General features: G+C 40.3%; 1 protein-coding gene across 1 annotated transcript; it reads right to left on the reverse strand.

Moving 5' to 3' along the window:
* Positions 1–11997: 11997 nt before the first annotated feature.
* On the reverse strand, positions 11998–19141 carry LOC111273706 (uncharacterized). The gene is made up of 5 exons (XM_022855593.2): positions 19044–19141; positions 15933–17438; positions 15441–15675; positions 14649–14760; positions 11998–14400 (listed from the first exon to the last, which is right to left on the reverse strand). Exons 1-5 carry the CDS (start codon positions 19074–19076, stop codon positions 14121–14123), a joined length of 2166 nt encoding a protein of 721 aa, XP_022711328.1. The 5' UTR covers positions 19077–19141; the 3' UTR covers positions 11998–14120.
* Between the last annotated feature and the right edge of the window lie 39 nt (positions 19142–19180).

Here is a 19180-nt window from a genome sequence, read left to right on the forward strand (position 1 = left end):
TGAAGGACGTCATAACGGAGGCCCTCGAAGGAAGAACTGTCCTCAATTCAAAAGTTAATTAACGGAATGTCAGGTGCAAACGAATGCACGTAAACCAGAAGTACGACTGAGCAAGCATAGCTTCTGCGAGAAAGGAAAAAAACAGCTCGTCTTTAGGGAATTGGCAAACAGTGAAACACTTGTTTAGAATGCATTGACGGAAAATTTTTATATAAAAAGCCATAGTGAAGTTTTGACAGCCTCGACATTGCTTTCACAGGCTATCTACCATACGCTTCGTCAAAGTCTCGCTTATCAGAGGCTTATTGCTTGTATCACTGTTATATTACGTGTGAAGAAAAATATAGTTATGCATAGCTTAATTGAATACGTTTCTCGAAATTCAAAGAGAGAACTCGATTGCGCTGAAAAGCCTTTCGTTAGTGTAAAAGTAAGCTTATTATGATTTCCGTTTTCAACGACAGGTTTCATCGAATCTCGTACCACTTTGGCTACGCCATACTCGTGGTGGAAGATGCCTTTGCTGGTAGAAGTGCGGTTTGCCCCACTAGTTTAGCTTTAAGTTGGGTAAAAAACAGCCGCAGCGTATACGAATTGCGCGGAAATTGTAACTGAAGCTGCCAACGGCCTGGCTGTTTTTTCTTTTTGAATCGGGCCATTGCAACTAAGCATACTGGTAATTACGTTTGGCTAAATTGCTTCCGACCATCCATTTGCTGGGTAACAAGGATGCTTCACTATTTGTGTTTTAAAATGTACTTAAATTTTTTTAATTTTAATTTGATAACAAAGCACTGCCCTGCAAATGGTGAGTAAGTTGTTTTTCCCTTTCAGTAACGTTTTCGGCGTGATACCTGCACGCGTAGACAGAGTTTATGACTTAGTATTTTGGTCATGTCAATGTTAAACCCTCGCATCAAATTAGCTTTCAAGCGAGTTTTTGATTAGCCAATCAGTATGCATTAAATGTATTTTGGTAGACAGTCTATAATAATAACCCCTATAAGTTACTATCCCTCCAAAAGTAGTAGGAGAAATCGACAATCAAAGCTGACATCAAATAGAGTACAACTTGTTTTGTGCGTACATTAGCAGACTCGATAAACTCATACTTATTTTCATTAATATGGGTTTTCATTTGGGCAAAACACGTAATAATAATGACCTCAGCTGGATAATAAAGTCTCTAACAACATAATAACCTAATCGATTTCATATTCCTTTTTACATTTCCCTTTCTTCAGTTTACTCTAAATACAAAGAGCTACCTTATCGCTTGTCTGCACTTAGAGGTTTTTCAAATTTGCGGTGAACTTTCAACCTCTTCTCCCTATGTATTAAATCATCCTACGTTTGAATCGTGATGCATTACTATGGAACATAATTCGCAAGGGGCCCGTGGCACAACTACGTCCACTTCAGGCCCCAGCCGTAAAGAGTAGGCTACATTGCAGAGTGTCAGCCCCGACACAAAGCGGTACATGTGCTTCTTTTCGTCCGTTGTTGACTATCCGGTCTGTTCATTTACAAAGTGACGTACAAAAATTTGTTGTACGAAAAATCTCTTTGGCCTTCAAGGCGACGTGAAGCTACGCCAGAATTACACTGACGTATGCAGAGCGTGCTATTGACTAAGCCATTCCTGTCTGTACTTGTTGTGCCTCAAATGCAAATGTCTCCAAACTTCTAAATGGTAAATAACGAGCGCGCTGGTGATGTAGCAACTGCACGTGTGACATTCTGTGTTGGTACTTTTATTCTGTCTATTTAGTGTAGGTATTTTAACATATACCATTCAATATTGAATCACTTATTTTAATTTTTTAACTTAGCTATTTAAGTTAAGCAAAAAAACTCGACGAAACGGAGACTAGTCCAAACGGTGCTATTCCGTACCATTCCCGCCGCATCACCGGTCATCGCCACGCTGTACATTGGAATGTTTATATTTTTACTTGAGCGTCATGACAGCAAGGACGGGCAGCTATTATGGTAGCATATCTCAGCAGATAGTTCGTCTTTGTTTGAGAAGCCGTGCTCATGTCAACGTCTTCGCAACGTCCTTCCATTCCAACCGTATCGCCGGTACGTTATCTGTTGCTGGACGTTTGTATAAGATGCGACACGTCTACATACTCGAATATATTATAGGATATTTTTATACCTGGAAATCGGGGATGGCCTAAGAAGTAATGTTCGAGACCTAGTTTTTGTACTGTCACACCAAACACTATAGGCTATCTAGCTAAACCTAACGATGCAGATAATGACTGAAGGATGTATTAGTAGCGCCCCCTTTAATCTATATCAAATTCCTGCACGAATACCTGCACGAGTCAATTTCAAAGTAGTAAATCCAAGAGAGCACTATAGTTAGGAAATTTAAAGATAAAAAGTAAGTACAACCTCCTCAAGCAGCAATGTCGCACATCACTAAACAGACATTGCTGCCTTTAGAGAATATATGCTGACAAGCCACTCTTATAATTTCTACGTAGGGAATGTGTCAATTTAATGAACGCCGTTTCTCGCAAAATTACAGTCTATAATTTATTCATGTATCGCAGCACTACTTTGCGCAGGCCATCTATTCACACCTCGCTAGTTGTGGGCATGCTTTTATACGCCATAGCAATCCATTCACAATATTATCAGTAGTCTCTCTGCAACACCCGTCTACATCCCCCTTTTCTTGTTTTCTTTACTGTGAATGCAGTCTCCTATTTGAATTCAATTAAGGTTAGTACTGAAAAGCAGGCAAGTGTCTGTAATGGAACCAAACGTTTTAAAAAGCTGTGTACCTCGCCAATCTGGCTCGATTTTTCGTCCTTGCGTCTTTGTGGGTTCTCGACGTTCCGTTGTACTTTTTCACAAAGAGATAGCAGAAACACGTCGGTGACGACCAACGATTCCATCCAGCGTGGCCACCTTTCGTTACGCCAATCGCCTACGCGCAGCGTAATGATCGGAAAGGCTGATGGCGGGGGGCACCAACGTGCGATATTGGCGTGAACGGGATGTGACTTGGGTCTCGCAAGGTGTCACCGATGTCAGAATGACCACCAACGGATGGACCCCTCTCAACTCATTTGGTATCTCACTTCCGCCGCCGATGAGGCGGCAGCAATGACACCACGGTGCCATGAGCAAAGCGGACTCACTTCGCCGCTTAAGAAGCCTCGAAGAACTGAGAAGTTGCAACATTGATTGCAAGCAAAAGCCGAACGGAGTCGTTTCCCTTTTTTTCTAGTAAGAACAGGAGAGCTCAACTCGGTGCGAAAGCGGAAATAACAACCGCTATTATCTTCCGCAGCCAATGGCGTCGTTCTACTATCTTAATGTACCGTCTCAATGGTGCTCGTGGTGTGGTCGTTGGCGGGGCCTCAACCACCTTCCTCATATATATATATATATATATATATATATATATATATATATATATATATATAATCGAAACTATAACTAATGGCTAATCCGTCGAAATCGAAAACACTCGTATACACGGAAACCGTAACAATTACGTAAGTCCAGTAATGCAAGCCAGAGTGAACTTCCTACTACATTCTAAAAATCTTTCTGTATAATTTCTCTTGTTTGCCTTTATCTTACTATTGCTTTCATCTCTTAATGTAGCCCAGTAAAATGGTCTATAATTAACTTAATCTGCTACTTGTGTAGTTTGCTGCTTAGTTATATACTGATCATAATAGCCATTACAACTATAGTGAATAGTTTCATGATCGTAATGCGTCCATTAGGACACCGCGTCTAATAATTGTCTCGTTATAGACCATTACACTTTACCTTTCATTCATTCATTCATTCATTCGAAAGCCATTTTCTTGATACTTGTCTCACGTTTTAGCTTACACAATTTAGAAATCTCTTTAGGGTAAAAAAAACTAAGACCATTTAAATTTAGATGTTGTTTGCATGCTAACCTATGCACTGCATATCGCATAAAAAAAAACATCTAAATATAGCACAATGTTCCATAAATGAACCAAAAACCTTTGAAAACGACTTTTTAAGGCACGTTTTAAGGCACGCGTGCTTAGTTCCTGTGTGGTAAGTGCAACTCGAATTTCACTAAAGGCAATAAGACATCTCTCGCATATCGGGCGAGAGTGCTCTGGATTGCTACACCATTTTCGTACACATCTGCCAGTTATTGGACCTTCGAAAAAGTATCGACCATTTTTCTAAAATAATGGCCTTCAAGTCACATATATCAGGTAAACGAATCGTGTCGGGTTGGCGCCGGTGTCATTTGAAATTTGAGGTAGAAAATAGGCTATATTGTTTAGATGTCTTCATTAAGATAGGAGATAGAACGCTTTGAATATAATTGAATTTTTTTGCAAAATTTCGCTAATTTTACAAATTGAGTATGATTAAGATACAAATGTCTCATAATAATGTGTGCTCTTTTACTTCAGAGGCATTGTGGAGGAAATAATTCTGTCGCTTTCGCTCTGGGAACTTTTTGTGAAATACGTTCGTTGTATTGGACCAAATACGGACAAGGCTGGCAAAATCATTGTGAAAATTCAGCAAGACCAATGGCCAAGTGAGTAGCCATGGTATCGCCAAAGAGCTAAATATTCACCACTAAGTTTTCAGCCATATTTGAAGAAAGCTAGCTGGCTAGGAAAAAGCTTGATGCCACACGAATTGATACAAAAAGATTTACTTGACCAATAACTCATCCGCAAAATTCTACAAAAAACAAGGAAAACTGGCAAATCCCAGTCCGTCCAAAGACAGTGATGCTATATGTTTGGTGGGACCGAAAAAGAACTGTGCATTTTAAGGCTGCCACTCGGCAAAACGATCGATGCAGACCCTTGCTGTCAAAAACAAGCAAAATTATAACAAGCCATTGAAAAAAATCGATCGGAACTGGCAAAGCAGGAAAGGCGTCATCTTCCACCACAACAATGCCATACCACATATTTCTTTAGTTGAGACAACTTAGATGGAAAGATAAAATTTCCCTTGTCGCGATTGCTCGCATACTATACACACACAAGACTTATACAGTGATTGGATTAATGTGTTACCAGAAAAAAAAGCTGAAGGTTATCGATCTAAACGGCACATGTTTAGCTTAGTCATATTATTGATAAAAGATTGAAATGATTATGAAGAAAAGATTGAAACCCTATACAACCAAGCCAAAATAATAGTGCAACAAGTACACTCGCAGGCGTTTACTTGTGACGTACTTGGAGCGTATTGGTACCAGGTTTACCGCGTGACATGCTGCATGTACATGCAGCGTAGGACAGGTCGACAACCTTCTGCTAAGACAGAACTGTATGCTTAATGTAATGCGCTAAGGAACGGGACGTTGATCTATTGTCCTGTGTGATTTTGGGTCAATAATCTTTTTTAGAATTCAGAATTAGTGTCGCTAAGCGCTCTCTACGAAAATCACTAACAACATATAGCCGATAAATATGAGATACGATTGGTCCAAATAAAGCTCGAAGTGACTTATACCTACTGCCCACAGCTGGTAAACATGGCAAAAACAAATTGTTGTTGTAGCAGAAATTTGCAACTGTATTGTAGATTGAAAAAAGAAAATAAAAGACAGTTCTCCGTATCATATTTGTTATATTCGATGAACTTCATCGTTTCGACGTTGTAGTTCGGCAAAACAGGTATTCCCAGCAGGCAGTCGACAGAAAAACTGCCGGTCGATCAAAAACGCTTAATTAGGTGCTCTGTATTATTAGCCAGTGTATTTAAATAAAGATTTATTATATCAACAAACTCATAAAAAAACCTTTTAAATCGGAAGCTTGTGAAATAATTTTATTTATAAGCATCAATAAGCTTGGTTGACATCCTGTATGTTCTGTGGGCCGTGCTCGATTTGACAGTTGTTGTACTGTGCCTATGCTAAAGCAATCGACTGCGTCGTACCCAGTGTTGGCACCCCATTATAAAAGACAGTGTATTATTGTGAAGAATATGGAAGTAAAAGCAGAAGCAATTTTGTCACGAGCAGTAGCATATGCCTACAGTCTCATTACTAATCGAGTTTTTCAACTTACGTATCATTGCAACAAGCGGCAGTTTTTTAGCGGAATCATTCAATATATACCAATCAATAGATATCAATTAGGAATAGTAGACTGATTCAATGGGAAGTTCTGTGCTGAATTAATAGATAACAAGTGCTCCTATGTGCAGGATTCACGTGGTTGTAACTACATGCATAATATATAATAAGCGGCTGGAACCCACAGGAAAAAGCAGACGATATTACAACATAGAACTTTTTATTAGTAGCATCTCTTCATGTATGCTTCTCTAACGTTCGTGTCTGAAATCAGGCAAAGGGCAATCCGTCATCGGAGTAGAAATGCCGTCCACTACTCAGTTAGCTGCCCATAAATTACGCTTGAAGGAGACAATGTTGTTAGTTGAATTATTTAAAGCATTTTATCAAAGATATATTTGGACCATTCCATTTTAAACGTCTAATATTTTTATTGCTAAATGGTAATAATAATAATATTGGTAATAACAATTTTGTTCTTTAGAAACAAGAAAAATATGGGCGTTGCTGAATCCCTAATTAATTTCATAAAAATGTTTAAAGTTTTTTCAGTAAATTAAAAACTGTGTGATTTTTGGGTATGAACGAATTTCAAAAATTATCATGTAAATTTTTAACAATGATAACGTTTGAAATATGGCCAAGTGCAATATCTGTTAAACGATGATGCTTAAATTGAATGACAACTTCTTAGCTAGAGTATTGACATGCACTGAAGTGCTAACCATAACAGTAAAAAAAGCACTTTATTTCTGACATTGTTTCCATAACAAAACACGGTTTCGTCAGCAAATATAAACTCAAAAGACCTGCGTTTTGTTGTAAAACCGAGCATAGGCAAGCACCACACCACACACTTCGATGCCCAACTACTTGCAGAAGTACGATTTCTTCACTTTCTTGAGCAATCATACAGTTTTCTATGCAGACTTTCAGCTAATATCATTTTTCATTTTGAATTTGCCAATTTTTTGGCTCAGTTTTTGCTCTTACTCATTTTATGTATCCGTATGAACTTACATATCTGATCAGGTCTACATGAATCCACACGAACTCGCGTTGCAGAATGACTGTCGTCTCGACAGCGATATTGCTCGATGGACGATCAAATATCGCGCACTCATTCTCTGCCAACTTTGCATCGCGCCAACATTCGCCGGCTACAGTTTTTGTACGGTTCAGCTGCACCAACTGCACCATCCGCAGCAGAACCAGCAGCTGCTCGCAACGTTTGCACCGGCAGCCTCAAATTTCAAATGCAAATGTCCCGCCAATTCGGTCGGCGGAAGTAGTCACGGAAGTCGGTAACGAAACGATTCGCGAAGAGAAAGTAAGGCCAAAAAAACAGCCGAACGCGAGAGCCAGCCGCTGCGCGGTAACGGTTAGCTGCCGAGGCGGTACAAGGCGTCGTCTTGTCAGCTTCCGGCGACCTCGTTAAGACCGTACCGAACATGGACGGCAACGACGACGAGGGCAACAAAGAAGCCCAAAGAAATTCCTCTGCGGGCCTGGTGCCTTCATCACGATGGCGGGGGAGGACAGCAAAGCCAAATAGAAGGAGGGGCCTTTCGCGTACCGCCATCTGCGATGACACAGAAGATGCGAACGGGAATGAAACCTCCATTCCATGAGGCCAACACTGGATGAACTTGCAGTCAGTGTAAAGTAACTCGATCTAAGCAAGGCCTTCACAAACTTTGAGATCCCGCTCTCGACAAGCTGCAACGCGGAACGGTTTCATCTTTATTTACGCTTGCTTTTTTCTATCTTAATAGGAAACGGTATGAACATAAAGTTGCTACATGTGGAAGCTCGTATGTACTTGCGTTCGTGCATAACCGAAGATGGCGCTGAATCTAACGGTAACAATTTGATCTGCATAAAGGAAAAAAGAAGCTTTATACTTACGCGGCCATACACGTATCAGCAGGTACTTATACTCAGAGAAATTGACTTTAGCATGTCCAAAAAGCACGTGATCGTTAATGTCTCTAGGTGTGGATTAAAAAGTACTGTACAACTGCAGTCATTTTAGTAAGAATACAGACTTATGTATCACCTGGACATTTCGTTAAATTGAAGTGGAATTTTTTATGTGCGTCTGGGCCCGGTATTCACCTGTGAATTATGATGATATTAATGTTTGTAGCGCATATCCTTATAGTTTTAAATATGTGCACCACGAACATTAACAATATCATAATTCCTGGGTAAATGCGGCTCAGATCTGTATATAAAACGTTGCATGAAGCCGAAGAAAACGTACTTCGCCAGTAGCCATGTGCGTAGCTGTCCTATATAGCATTTGAAGCGAGTCCTAGGATGTTTCCCGGGGATTCATATGCGTTTCCGTTCAGCGTTGTGAGCACGGGTCCTTTGGGCCAATGAATTTCGCTTCAGGTCGTGAATTTATAAGATCATTTCATCAAGGTAAAAGATCGCACGGCTCTGGGTGAATACAGCAACCCTGAAGAGATGCATGGGGCTGAGCCCAATGAGCGGCGTCCCTCCCGTTTCGCCTGTGACTATGGGTCTTTCAGGCTAGACGCGGAGTTGATAGCAGAACAACATGACATGATGTTTCTCTGGCAATCAGACAGGCTTACCCATATCGGTCCTGTTCAGCACACGATCTCGACCGGTTGACCTCCGATCCCGCAAAGAAGCAGGTCATAGAGAACATTACGTTGCCCAACGACATCATCGAGCTCTAACCCAGCTCGAGGGCTTCTTCAGTAATCCTGTTAAAGAAAAGACGGGAAGGTACGTTTGTCCTTTAAACTCTGCAGGCTGAACTCTACTACGGAGTGAGACGTATACCCGCTGGGTGCTCTACTGGGGAGCCGGGCAAGGGGCAGTACTGGCCCAAGTAAAAGGGTGCGTAAGCAAGTTGTCGCATACATTAGTTGCTGCTTGACTGACACCAAAATTGGGTTCTACTCTTAGTGACTCCGGGTGCTTGGCAAATGTGTCGGTTGTTAAGAAATTACGACCGTACTTATATAGGCAATAATACTTCAAGATCACTACTGACAGCATTGTTTTAATGGGCGTGCAAGCGAAAGAGATGTTTGCCCGAAGTTACCGTGTTAACCTCTGTTCTTACAGGAATAGAACTTCGATGTCGCTCACAGGATCGGTTTCGTTACGCTTTGTCGCGTCTGATAGTGCCGTTGGTACAGAGCAACGCCCTCGAATTAGACAAGGTGAAGAACAATGACCTGTATACCATAATTGTAAGATTGGAAAACAGGGTTCATGACTTAGGGCAGGTGCTCAAACATTTCCTGGCTAGGTGGGTTCAAGGTACTGAACGCTGCTCCACGTTCGATCATTCTAGGTGAAAGCAGACATTACGCTATGTCATTTGGAGGTATGCCAAGGCATGTCGGCATCCGAAACACCCTGCAACTCTCTAAAGAACGCTTTCTTGTGGGGGCCATGTTTACGACGCGGGTCCGGGAAGTACCGGTTCGTGCCGGTTAGGGAAGCAACGTCGGGTGCTATAATCTGGAAGCTGGAAAATGCGCAGTGCTCCTTTGCAGGCTACGGTACCGTTCTGGCAGACAATGCCACGACTTATTTCACATCGCGGCGGCTGCGGATTACCTCAGGAGAAATCATATCGAACACATCAGCACGGCTGCTAGACGGCCCCATGAAATAAGCTAGCACATACTTTGAACGGTCGCAAAGATGCTAAGCTCCCTGATGGCGGAAGGACACAGCTCCAGAAGTTGTTGCTTCGGTTAACATTTTCCTTCAATGGATCCACAAGTGAGAGTTAGGAGATCACACGGTGCGAACTCTTTTTCAGCTAGCGAACCGTACGAACTGGAGAGTTTTTCGGTTACGGGGATGTCGTGAGGCAGGATGTAGCGCGATTCTGCTGTAAAGCCTAGCTCCGGAATCGACAACAATAGATGGAAACGCACTTCAAGCGAGGAGCTCTAGTCAAGTACAAAAAAGAATATCTTATGTGCCTATGGTCTTGAAACGCGGCCATGTTCCGTCAAGCAGTAACGGAAGCATTACATGTACGACATCTGTGTAATAAACGGTAGAGACAAATCAATGACATTGCTTTTTGAATAGAAAATGCCACCAGCAATAAAAAACAGTATCTTGTGTTACTTCTTAGTAACTAAAATCTGCATAGAAGCGTAATTCAAAACAGAAGCATTTAAGAGCTTGGACTCTTACCTGGAGATAATGATAGCCATCTCCAAAGAACCACCCGAGTTCCGAAGGGACTGGTCTACAGAAACGGTGCGCACAATTCTCATGACAAACATTTTGTACGCTGACGATTCGGCCAATTATCTGTCAAATAGGTTCACGTAGAGGAAACTCTAGATAGGACGCACTTAACAAATAGACGGCCAGGGCCAGCGGTGAATCCGGGGAAGATAGAAGCGATGAAGCTCAAAAGAAAAGATAAAATGGCGGCTAGGGAACTTTCATACACTCAGTAGCTAATCAGTTCGCTCTTTGGCGTATGTCAATCGGTTCGCGTAGTTAAGGCTGCTCTTCTCATTCAATGGGCACTTTCACTGCACGTAAATAGTAGGAAAGTGGAAAGCCTTAATGTCGGCAGGTATGGTCAAGAGTCTAAACCGCACTTTCCTCGCCAGCGCATCTTACCGCTTCATTATGAATATTGCACCTATGACGGCATACAGCATAAATTTCGTAAAGGGGAACATCATTATAGAAAATGTTGATCAATCGCACCGGTTTAAAGCCTCCTACCAGAAATGTATGCTAGGTTAGTATTTGCTTCATATATTTATTTGCAATTTATTTTCAGTACTCATCGAACCTTTGAACGATTTCGGGCACTGGTTGACACCTCTACTGAGAGTATCACAATCGGACCAACTGGAGGCTGAAATGGGCAGGGAATAATGGCGGGGTGAAAGAACCCACTGGCGAAACCGAACTAAACGAATAGTGCACTTATATATTTTCATAGTGAATTTAGAGGGAAGTGCAATAGGTACCAAACAGTGCTGCTGCTTGGTAACTTCATTAGAGAAATTTGTAAAATTAAATAATATTTATATAAATTTTGCATGTTCAAATAATCTCTCTACTTTTGGACAGTACTTCTTTCATATGTGTATATAAGGTTTAGTTCAGGAATTATTCGGAACCAAATGCGCTGATCCGTTAAACAAAATGGCTTAGAGAATTTTCCACATTCTTTTGGTTGGCAATACAGGATAATCACTGAATGAACCTCAAAGACTTATTGAGGACTTAGTCCTAAATTTTTCACATTTTTCGTAAACAGACGACACGGTCAATGTCAACAATGCATGTTGCAAGATATCCTTTCCTCCCACTAATGTTGATCGCAAAAAACTTTTAACATTAAAAAAATGGACACGTTTGGTTTATATTTGCCACCCAAATGGGACGTCAAAACCCTATAATAGAACTCATTTTTGATAACACGTTCAATTTTAGGGTTGTAATTATTCTGTTCGGTTATAGTTATTCAATTTTCAGTTTTCTATTACGAAAACACTCATAATGATGGCTCCCAATCGCTGCCTGTACGCCTGGAGTTTTTAATAAAAAAAAAAAACTAGCCACTACTTTCAAAACAATTTGCTGTAATTCGCTTCATTAGCTATAAATAATCACGATCTAGATAACGCTGCTAAGTATATAGTTGTTAACTGAAACATTATAGTATTCTAGCAGCCCTAGTTTTTCCCGCCTACATAAATGCCCACTTAGCTATAGTCATATTACGTTTACTACATTTACAAATAGTGTAAGGTCTTCGAAAAGCTTAAAATCAGTGGCTTAGATTAAATCAACTAGTTTGAAAAAAAGAAAAAATAATCTTCTGGATGGATAATCTAATTTTTTTTAAATGAATAAAGGCCCTCAAAAAGAATAGAGCAGTCAAATTGAGGCATATATGAACGTTTTATTTTGTCTGTTGATCGGCCAGGAGCCTCCGCCTGGCTTTTCTCTCTTTTATCTGAAAAATGTTCCTGAAAAAGACCGGTTAACATATATAACAACATCTCAAAGTATTTAACAAAGCAAATAGACATAAAAGCGTTCACATTTTTTACACGTTTGTCCAAGAGAAACTGCTACAAAATATCACAGATCTGCTTTTGATATGTAAAAGAAAAACTATATATGTATATATATATACATATATATACATATATAGATGTATAATATATATACATACAGGACTAAGGATTTCTGCGCAATTTACATGTATCATGTATATGATAGATGCGCTTGGAAATTACTAATATGAACAATTATATTTACAGCGAATGGGAAATAAGTTATATTTCGCATATTGTGTAATATGTACAGAGTAACACCAAACAATTTCATATATAACTATATACGAAAGACTTAAAATATATAGGTTAATAAATGACGTTTGTATTAATTTCACATTGATATAACCTATAGTATACGATGTTGGGATTTTATTATCTTTTGTACATCTTGTATGGAAATGTGTTGAGATATATATATATATATATATATATATATATGTAGTATGTATATATTCCTCCTAACTATATGTATTATTGAAACGTTGTTTATAACAAGAATTTTTACATTGTGTATTTTACACATACTAAACATTATAGAGTAGTCTCCATGCGGCAAATCTTTTTCGTTTCGGATTATTCACTATGATTAGCGTGTCGACAACAAAAGTAAAAACAAAAATAGCATTAGTTAATCAAGTATATAGAAACTAGCACTACGCATACAAATTCTTCTATGGGCCAGACCTGCGATTCACCATTACCGGAGAAATCACCACTCTTACCGTTAGATAACAGCCTCACACTCACATAAAGGAAAAAACACTAGTTGTTCGAAACGTTTAGAAAATAGAAAAAAACGTTTAGTTTTCACGCATTCGTAATAACAATAATAATAATAATCATCATCATAATTACGTTGTGTAGCTTTAGTATCTAAAAACGACAGTGGGAAGTAATAGCAATTTTCTACCAAAATAGAACATTGCACATGATTGCACGACACGGAGACTGACTCTTTACAGAATCATCAAATTGTCACGTTGTTTGATGAATTTAATGTTGTTCTGTTACCCCATGCCACCTGTAACGATTTTCTATTATTATTGTGGTGGTTCTACTATTATATTGGTGGCGTCGTCTTGTGCAGATTTCTTCGCCTAACCTTTATATTTCGTTACCAATAGCGTAAGAAATTTTCCATCAGTATCTCTTTGTTGTACCTCCTGTCCTAACAAAACCAGGTTAAAAAGACCCTTTTCTGCTTTCCCAAACGGCTAATTTTTCCCGTCTTAACGTAAGCTCATTCAACCCATCGTTATTAAACAGATCAGATTTATTTTTTCAATATTTTTTTAATAGTTTATGCAAATCTTACTATATTCATGCATAATGACCGTTCTTGGTATTGTTTAAGTTAGTGTTACAGTATTTTGCAAAACCAATCACGATCGAACCCAATTATTACTACAGACTGCGCCGTTAGTGTGCTTTATCCTCGTCGTTGTTCTGCATGCGTCAGCTTCAATGGCTGAAGTTCATTACCAAAGCAAACCCGGACCTCAATGATGACTTCACACGTGAATGGGTCACCGCTACACCCTTGATCTTTGGTGTCTCTTGCTTTGAATAAGTGCATACAAGTATATGTATTGGCAACAGAACGCCGATCACAAATGTAAAGATCGATGAAATGGGGTTTTTCGGATTAGAATGCCTTTTGTTTTCGCCTGAGTTAGTAAACTCGAATGGGAAAAAAATCCCGAATTTTAGAAAAAGTAACATCGAAATGAAACCACGCAACGGGTGTACGCAACGTACCCCAATGCCTGCTAATGGCGAAACTGACAAGCGAATTATTGTCTTTTCTCCTCAGGAACTGTTTGCAAACCCATACATTCTGATCAATTTGCAAGCCCAGCAAAACCCTCCGAGATTCTTCCCGAAACAAGACAGTCCAACGAACTCTACTTAAACCCACTATAATGCTGGATAACGTTAAATATTTACTCAACACAGAAGACTTTTTTCTGTTTGGCGCTACTAGTACCCCCGTGACTGCCTTCAGATCCACTGTTTCCGTTGCTTCCCGAGGATACTACTGCAAGGTTGATGTGAATCTTAAGTTTTGGATCGAGAGTCGCTCGATTGCGAACTTCAAACTTGACCTTTGATGATGAAGCTGATGACGAGATGATATCTGTTGTCGATGAGCCCAACAGAGACGAGGTAGCAGATGATAATCCAGAACTAGACGTCCCTCGATGTGGTGATGAGGATGGTGCACTAATATTACCGAGAAAATATCATTAGGCTAAAGACGAAAACGATATTAACAAAAAAAGGATTGGTCTGAATAAGAGCAGCGGACCTAGTTCAACATAACACTTACTTTTAATACAAACGGTCATTTGTAATTTCATTAGAATCTCAGCGTATGTGTGACAACTCGAGAACAGCACATTCGAAAAGGCAGCAAACTACAACGCACCAATACAAATATAGGTGATGTTTAAGGTAGTGTCCAGTCTAACCTGTTTAAGTGACCAATACGCTCTTTAACGCTACCAAACGCGCAGTTAGAAGCATTTATTGTGCGAGTTGCCGTCGAGGGTGGCCCCAGCCGGGAGAGGATCGATCGTTGCGCTGAAATAGCATTCGAATAGAACTTTTGAGGTTAAGTGTATTCAAAGGCATCTTCCAAAATGACGACATAATTAAGATCGAAGATTAATTAATGTAGTCAGTATAAGAAACTACAATCGATAAAACTGAGGTTTTGAAAATGGGCATGTGCGGTCTATTTAAATCAAAGGTAAGAACAAATTTTCTACAAACGAGACCACACTGCATATTTTCGGAAGAAATTAATCGATGCTAAACTAAAGATTGAGTGAAAATTTCTCGAAGTTTAACTTCTGCAATGAAAAAAGCTAAAATTTCATTAATCTTGCGGCAAACTAAAAATCTTTGTTTCAACTTGCTTGCTAAAGGGTTTGAATTTACTAAATGATGACTGGTGACTCACTAGTAAACAAATTTCAAGAAGAAGATATTTCCATGTCAAAAAAACGTGATAATATGCTGAACCTTTTACATGCACAAGCTCTGTTTATTGACTATTAAGAGATTGTTTAGAACCTTACGCCTGTATCTGCTGTGGAAAGCAACAGAGATGCCAGTCACAACCGCACGATAGTTTAAAATAGTGGTTACAGCTGAGCTGCACAAACGTTACTGTAACTAATGAAGAATTGAAATTCGAACTAAGACGATATGTAGACGCTCAAAAAATACCATTTTAAACTATCTCCAAGTCCACTTACCAACGACGTCCACTTCGGCGCCATTGGGCTTCTCCCCGCGAGAATTTGTTCGCACTTTTGTACTTCGCACCTCTTTTGCACCCAGTCTTTCTTGGATTCCTCCTTTTCTGGCGCTGCTACTCGAAACGGCAGTATGTTCCCGAGAACGACTTTCTTCCAAGGAATCATTGTCATTGTTGGCGCCATCACTTCCATCCTTCTTTAATGAAATAACCTTTTTTGATGGTTTAATTTCCTGCGAAATAACGAACATTGACACGAATTAGCCGGCAAAATAATGTAACGCATAGCGAAAACGAATGATTTGGGTTAGACAATTCAAAAAACCTAACTACTCGTGACGAATACATATATGAAATGCGTATCCTCATATATAGAACTACGTAATAAATTTCGTTAATTAAGTTTACAAAGCTTTAATAGAAATAACTCTTTTTTGTTAAAGAATTGTTAAAGAATATTACCCAACGGACAAGAGTATGATGTACTTACGGTTTGCTCAAACTTCCGCTTTCGAGCCTCAAATCTTTGGCGTTGCTCGGAAGAAACATCCTCCACAACCGTAAAGGTTCTTCGGTTGTCCTCGACTTCTCGAGGTGCTGGTACTTCCTCCTTGACTTTGCTGGGCTTCGCAGCCTTTTTTGCAGCTGGCTCCTTGCTTTTTTCTTTGTGCCGTCTGCTTTCCCTTTCCTTTTCGGTTCTTTTTTCAGCTTTTGCTGCTTTCATTTCTTTTTCACGGCGATCCCTGTTTTCTTTTCGTTCTCGACGGTCGCGTTCTGGTCGATCTCTAGCATTCTGGTCGCGTTGTGGTGGGTTCGGTCTTCGATTTTCTCGTCTGACAGCTCTGTCGTCTCGCCGACGCTCTTCTCGCTCCTTAAGAGAGGTTCGTTTTTGCTCCTTGAGTGGTTTTTTCTCTCTTACTGATGCAGACCTTGATGCTTGTTTCGCAACAATCGTCTCTTCTTCTTCAAGGCCCAGGAGATCATCCATGTCATCATCTGCTTGCAGTAAAAGGCAGTCTTCATCAGGTTCTTCATTTCCTTTGTTCTCCTTGACATCGTCCGCAGAGACCTCCGCTGGCTCGTTAATATTCTCCTTTTCTTTGGTATCAGCTTCGGTACTGTTGCCAGCGGGGTTTTGGTTGTCTACGTCGTCGTTGAGGATTTCGTCAAGCAGAGATTCATTGCAACTATCTTCGTCGCTTTCATTTTCCTGCTTATTATCCTGAAATCGCGCAAGCCGATCTCTTTTTTCAACTGACTCCGACCGATTTCGAAGAGATGCCGGTCTCTGCGTGTGGTCAGACAGACGCTTGGGTTCTACGAGATGATTTCTATATACAGGGGATCTAGATCGCTTTCGAGGAGGAGAAATTCGCCTTGCGTTGTTTCTCCTGGACGCGTCTCCATTAGCAGCCTTTCTAGGTGAAGACCTGCGAACCGGTGATCTTCTTGGAGGGGTCCTCAGCAACGGCGATCTTCTCACTGGAGAGCGCCGGACGGAGCTCTTGCGACGTAATGGGCTTCGTCTTCTAGGTGATACAGATAACCTGCGAGGTGAAGGACTCCTAGAACTCCTACGTGGAGATCTTCGTAACGGCAGTGGGCTGCGGTAGCGATTACGTGGAGACCTAGATCGAGTTCGAGTCCGTGAGCGAAATCGAGGACTTCTATCACGTGGTGTTGCTGATCGCCTTGGTGAGTATCGCCGGGGTGAACGAGAAAACGGCGGCGAAGGCGATCGTCTGCGCGGGGAAAGGGACCGTTCCCTTGTCACCGGTGATTTTCGCCGTACCCTAGGTGAAGGAGACCGTGTGATTCTGATTGAAGGTTCAAGCCGAGGAAGAAACTCGTCGGCGGGCTGAATAACAAGAACATTATTCCTCTGCACAATCCTGTTCCGAGGAACCTCCTTCAGTCGTTTTGCTTCAAGTGCGGCTAAAGCAGCAACCCGAAGCATTTCCAAGTCGTCGTCTTCCTCCACCATTGTTACAGCAGCCTGAAATACAAAAATGATCATCGTCAGTTCGCAATTATTTTGTATATTGATTGTAATTATAGTTTATGTATACAGTTCCGGATTTCTCTTCATGATAAATCGCACATATTGATGATTTAATACGAAATAACGAAATTAACGTTTCCATTCTATTTTAATTAGTATTGCAACACGAACCGAGCTTTTCCAATTTACTGGGTATGTCTAATAACATGATACGAAAAGTTACGTAAATAACCCATTAGTAAGGTACACTTAAAATTACTTTTGAGTGAAGCTGAAAGATTTTTATCTTTTAGTGATACGTAATAATCTATCTAAAAAACCTACGAATTCGGGTAACTAGTTCTTCAAATAAATCAAGTTTCTCAACATTATTTGGACTACTACCACGTCATTATGAAGCCTCTATACACTATGAAGTGATTAAATTAGTATTATATCTTTGGCAGTGTATATCTCTGGCAACTCTTCGTAAAAGATGCAAAAAACCTGTTCTGTAGGCCATATATAAAACTAATGCCGAAAAATTTCATAAAACAGTTTTCGCTATCGTATCAGCATGTTCCGTCCAATCATTGAAAAAATAAAATTGTAATAGCAAGAATACCTACATCAACTTAATATGAGCTCAATTTTGACTTTCTTAGCAGAACCTTTTCGGTCACAGCCAACAAATCTCAATTAGCGTATCTTTTTAAACATCTGATCAGCGACATGCGATACAGCTGAACGCATAACAATCCACATGCAATGGTATTTGCGAACAGGCTATCGAGATCTATCCTTTTCCACGTTCATCCTCGACCACAAAAAATCAATGAACAACCTAGTGAACAATTGCTATAGCCCATATATTCCTCATATTAGGTAACTTGCTTAGAAGCTTGCTTAATTGCTTAAGTAATAACTGTACTGCGGTGTAAAGGTTTCGACCGCAAACGTGTCGAAGCAACATTGGCTGATCCGTCATTGGTCACTCATGTATCTATACGTTCGCCTCTGACCATGTTATTTATGCTGAGCAGCAAGAAAATGATCACTTTTTCAGCTAAGTTAGCAGCGTATATCCAACAGATTATAGCACTGGAAGAGCTCGACAAAGCAAGCACGTCAATGGTTCAACGAAACAAGACGCAGATAAAATAATCCATAAGTTTAAGGGCAAACCCTCGAATTACCAAACTCTAGAATCTACTGCGCGTCCCCAACCTGACACACAATGATACACTGTTGTTAGCCTTTAGGCCGTTGACCGTATCTTTGTGGTCGAACCTATCTTAAAGTAGTAAATAACATACGTAAGATGATTTAGCTACCCACAATAGGAAATGACTTTGCTCATTAGTAGACTCGGTCGCTCCTATTAAACAGTTTGTCAACGGTCTCACTGTTGATATGAGCATATGAATCAATATAGACAACACAGAGCTAACTTGCTGTTACTAACAAAGCGACAATATGGTATCCACTGGTAGTACACACGCACTCAACACGACCAAAATAGCGAACACCACAGCCGAACTTTAGGAAATGTTCTACAAACAGCTTGGAGCATTTAAGAAGATGTTAGTCTCGTTAGGCATCCCAATAATCTCAACTTACCGCACCACCGCTGCTGTGCTGCAATCCAGCCATCTTAAGAGTGCGCTACAGTGGACGATCGGCTGCGACTAACACATACACACTCACACATATTGCAAGTGATGGTCTGTATTCTTCCGCTGGCGACCGCTTCACAA

The sequence above is a fragment of the Varroa jacobsoni genome, unplaced genomic scaffold, assembly GCF_002532875.2.
Source record: "Varroa jacobsoni isolate VJ856 unplaced genomic scaffold, vjacob_1.0 scaffold_217, whole genome shotgun sequence".
NCBI classification, from domain to species: Eukaryota; Metazoa; Arthropoda; class Arachnida; order Mesostigmata; family Varroidae; genus Varroa; species Varroa jacobsoni.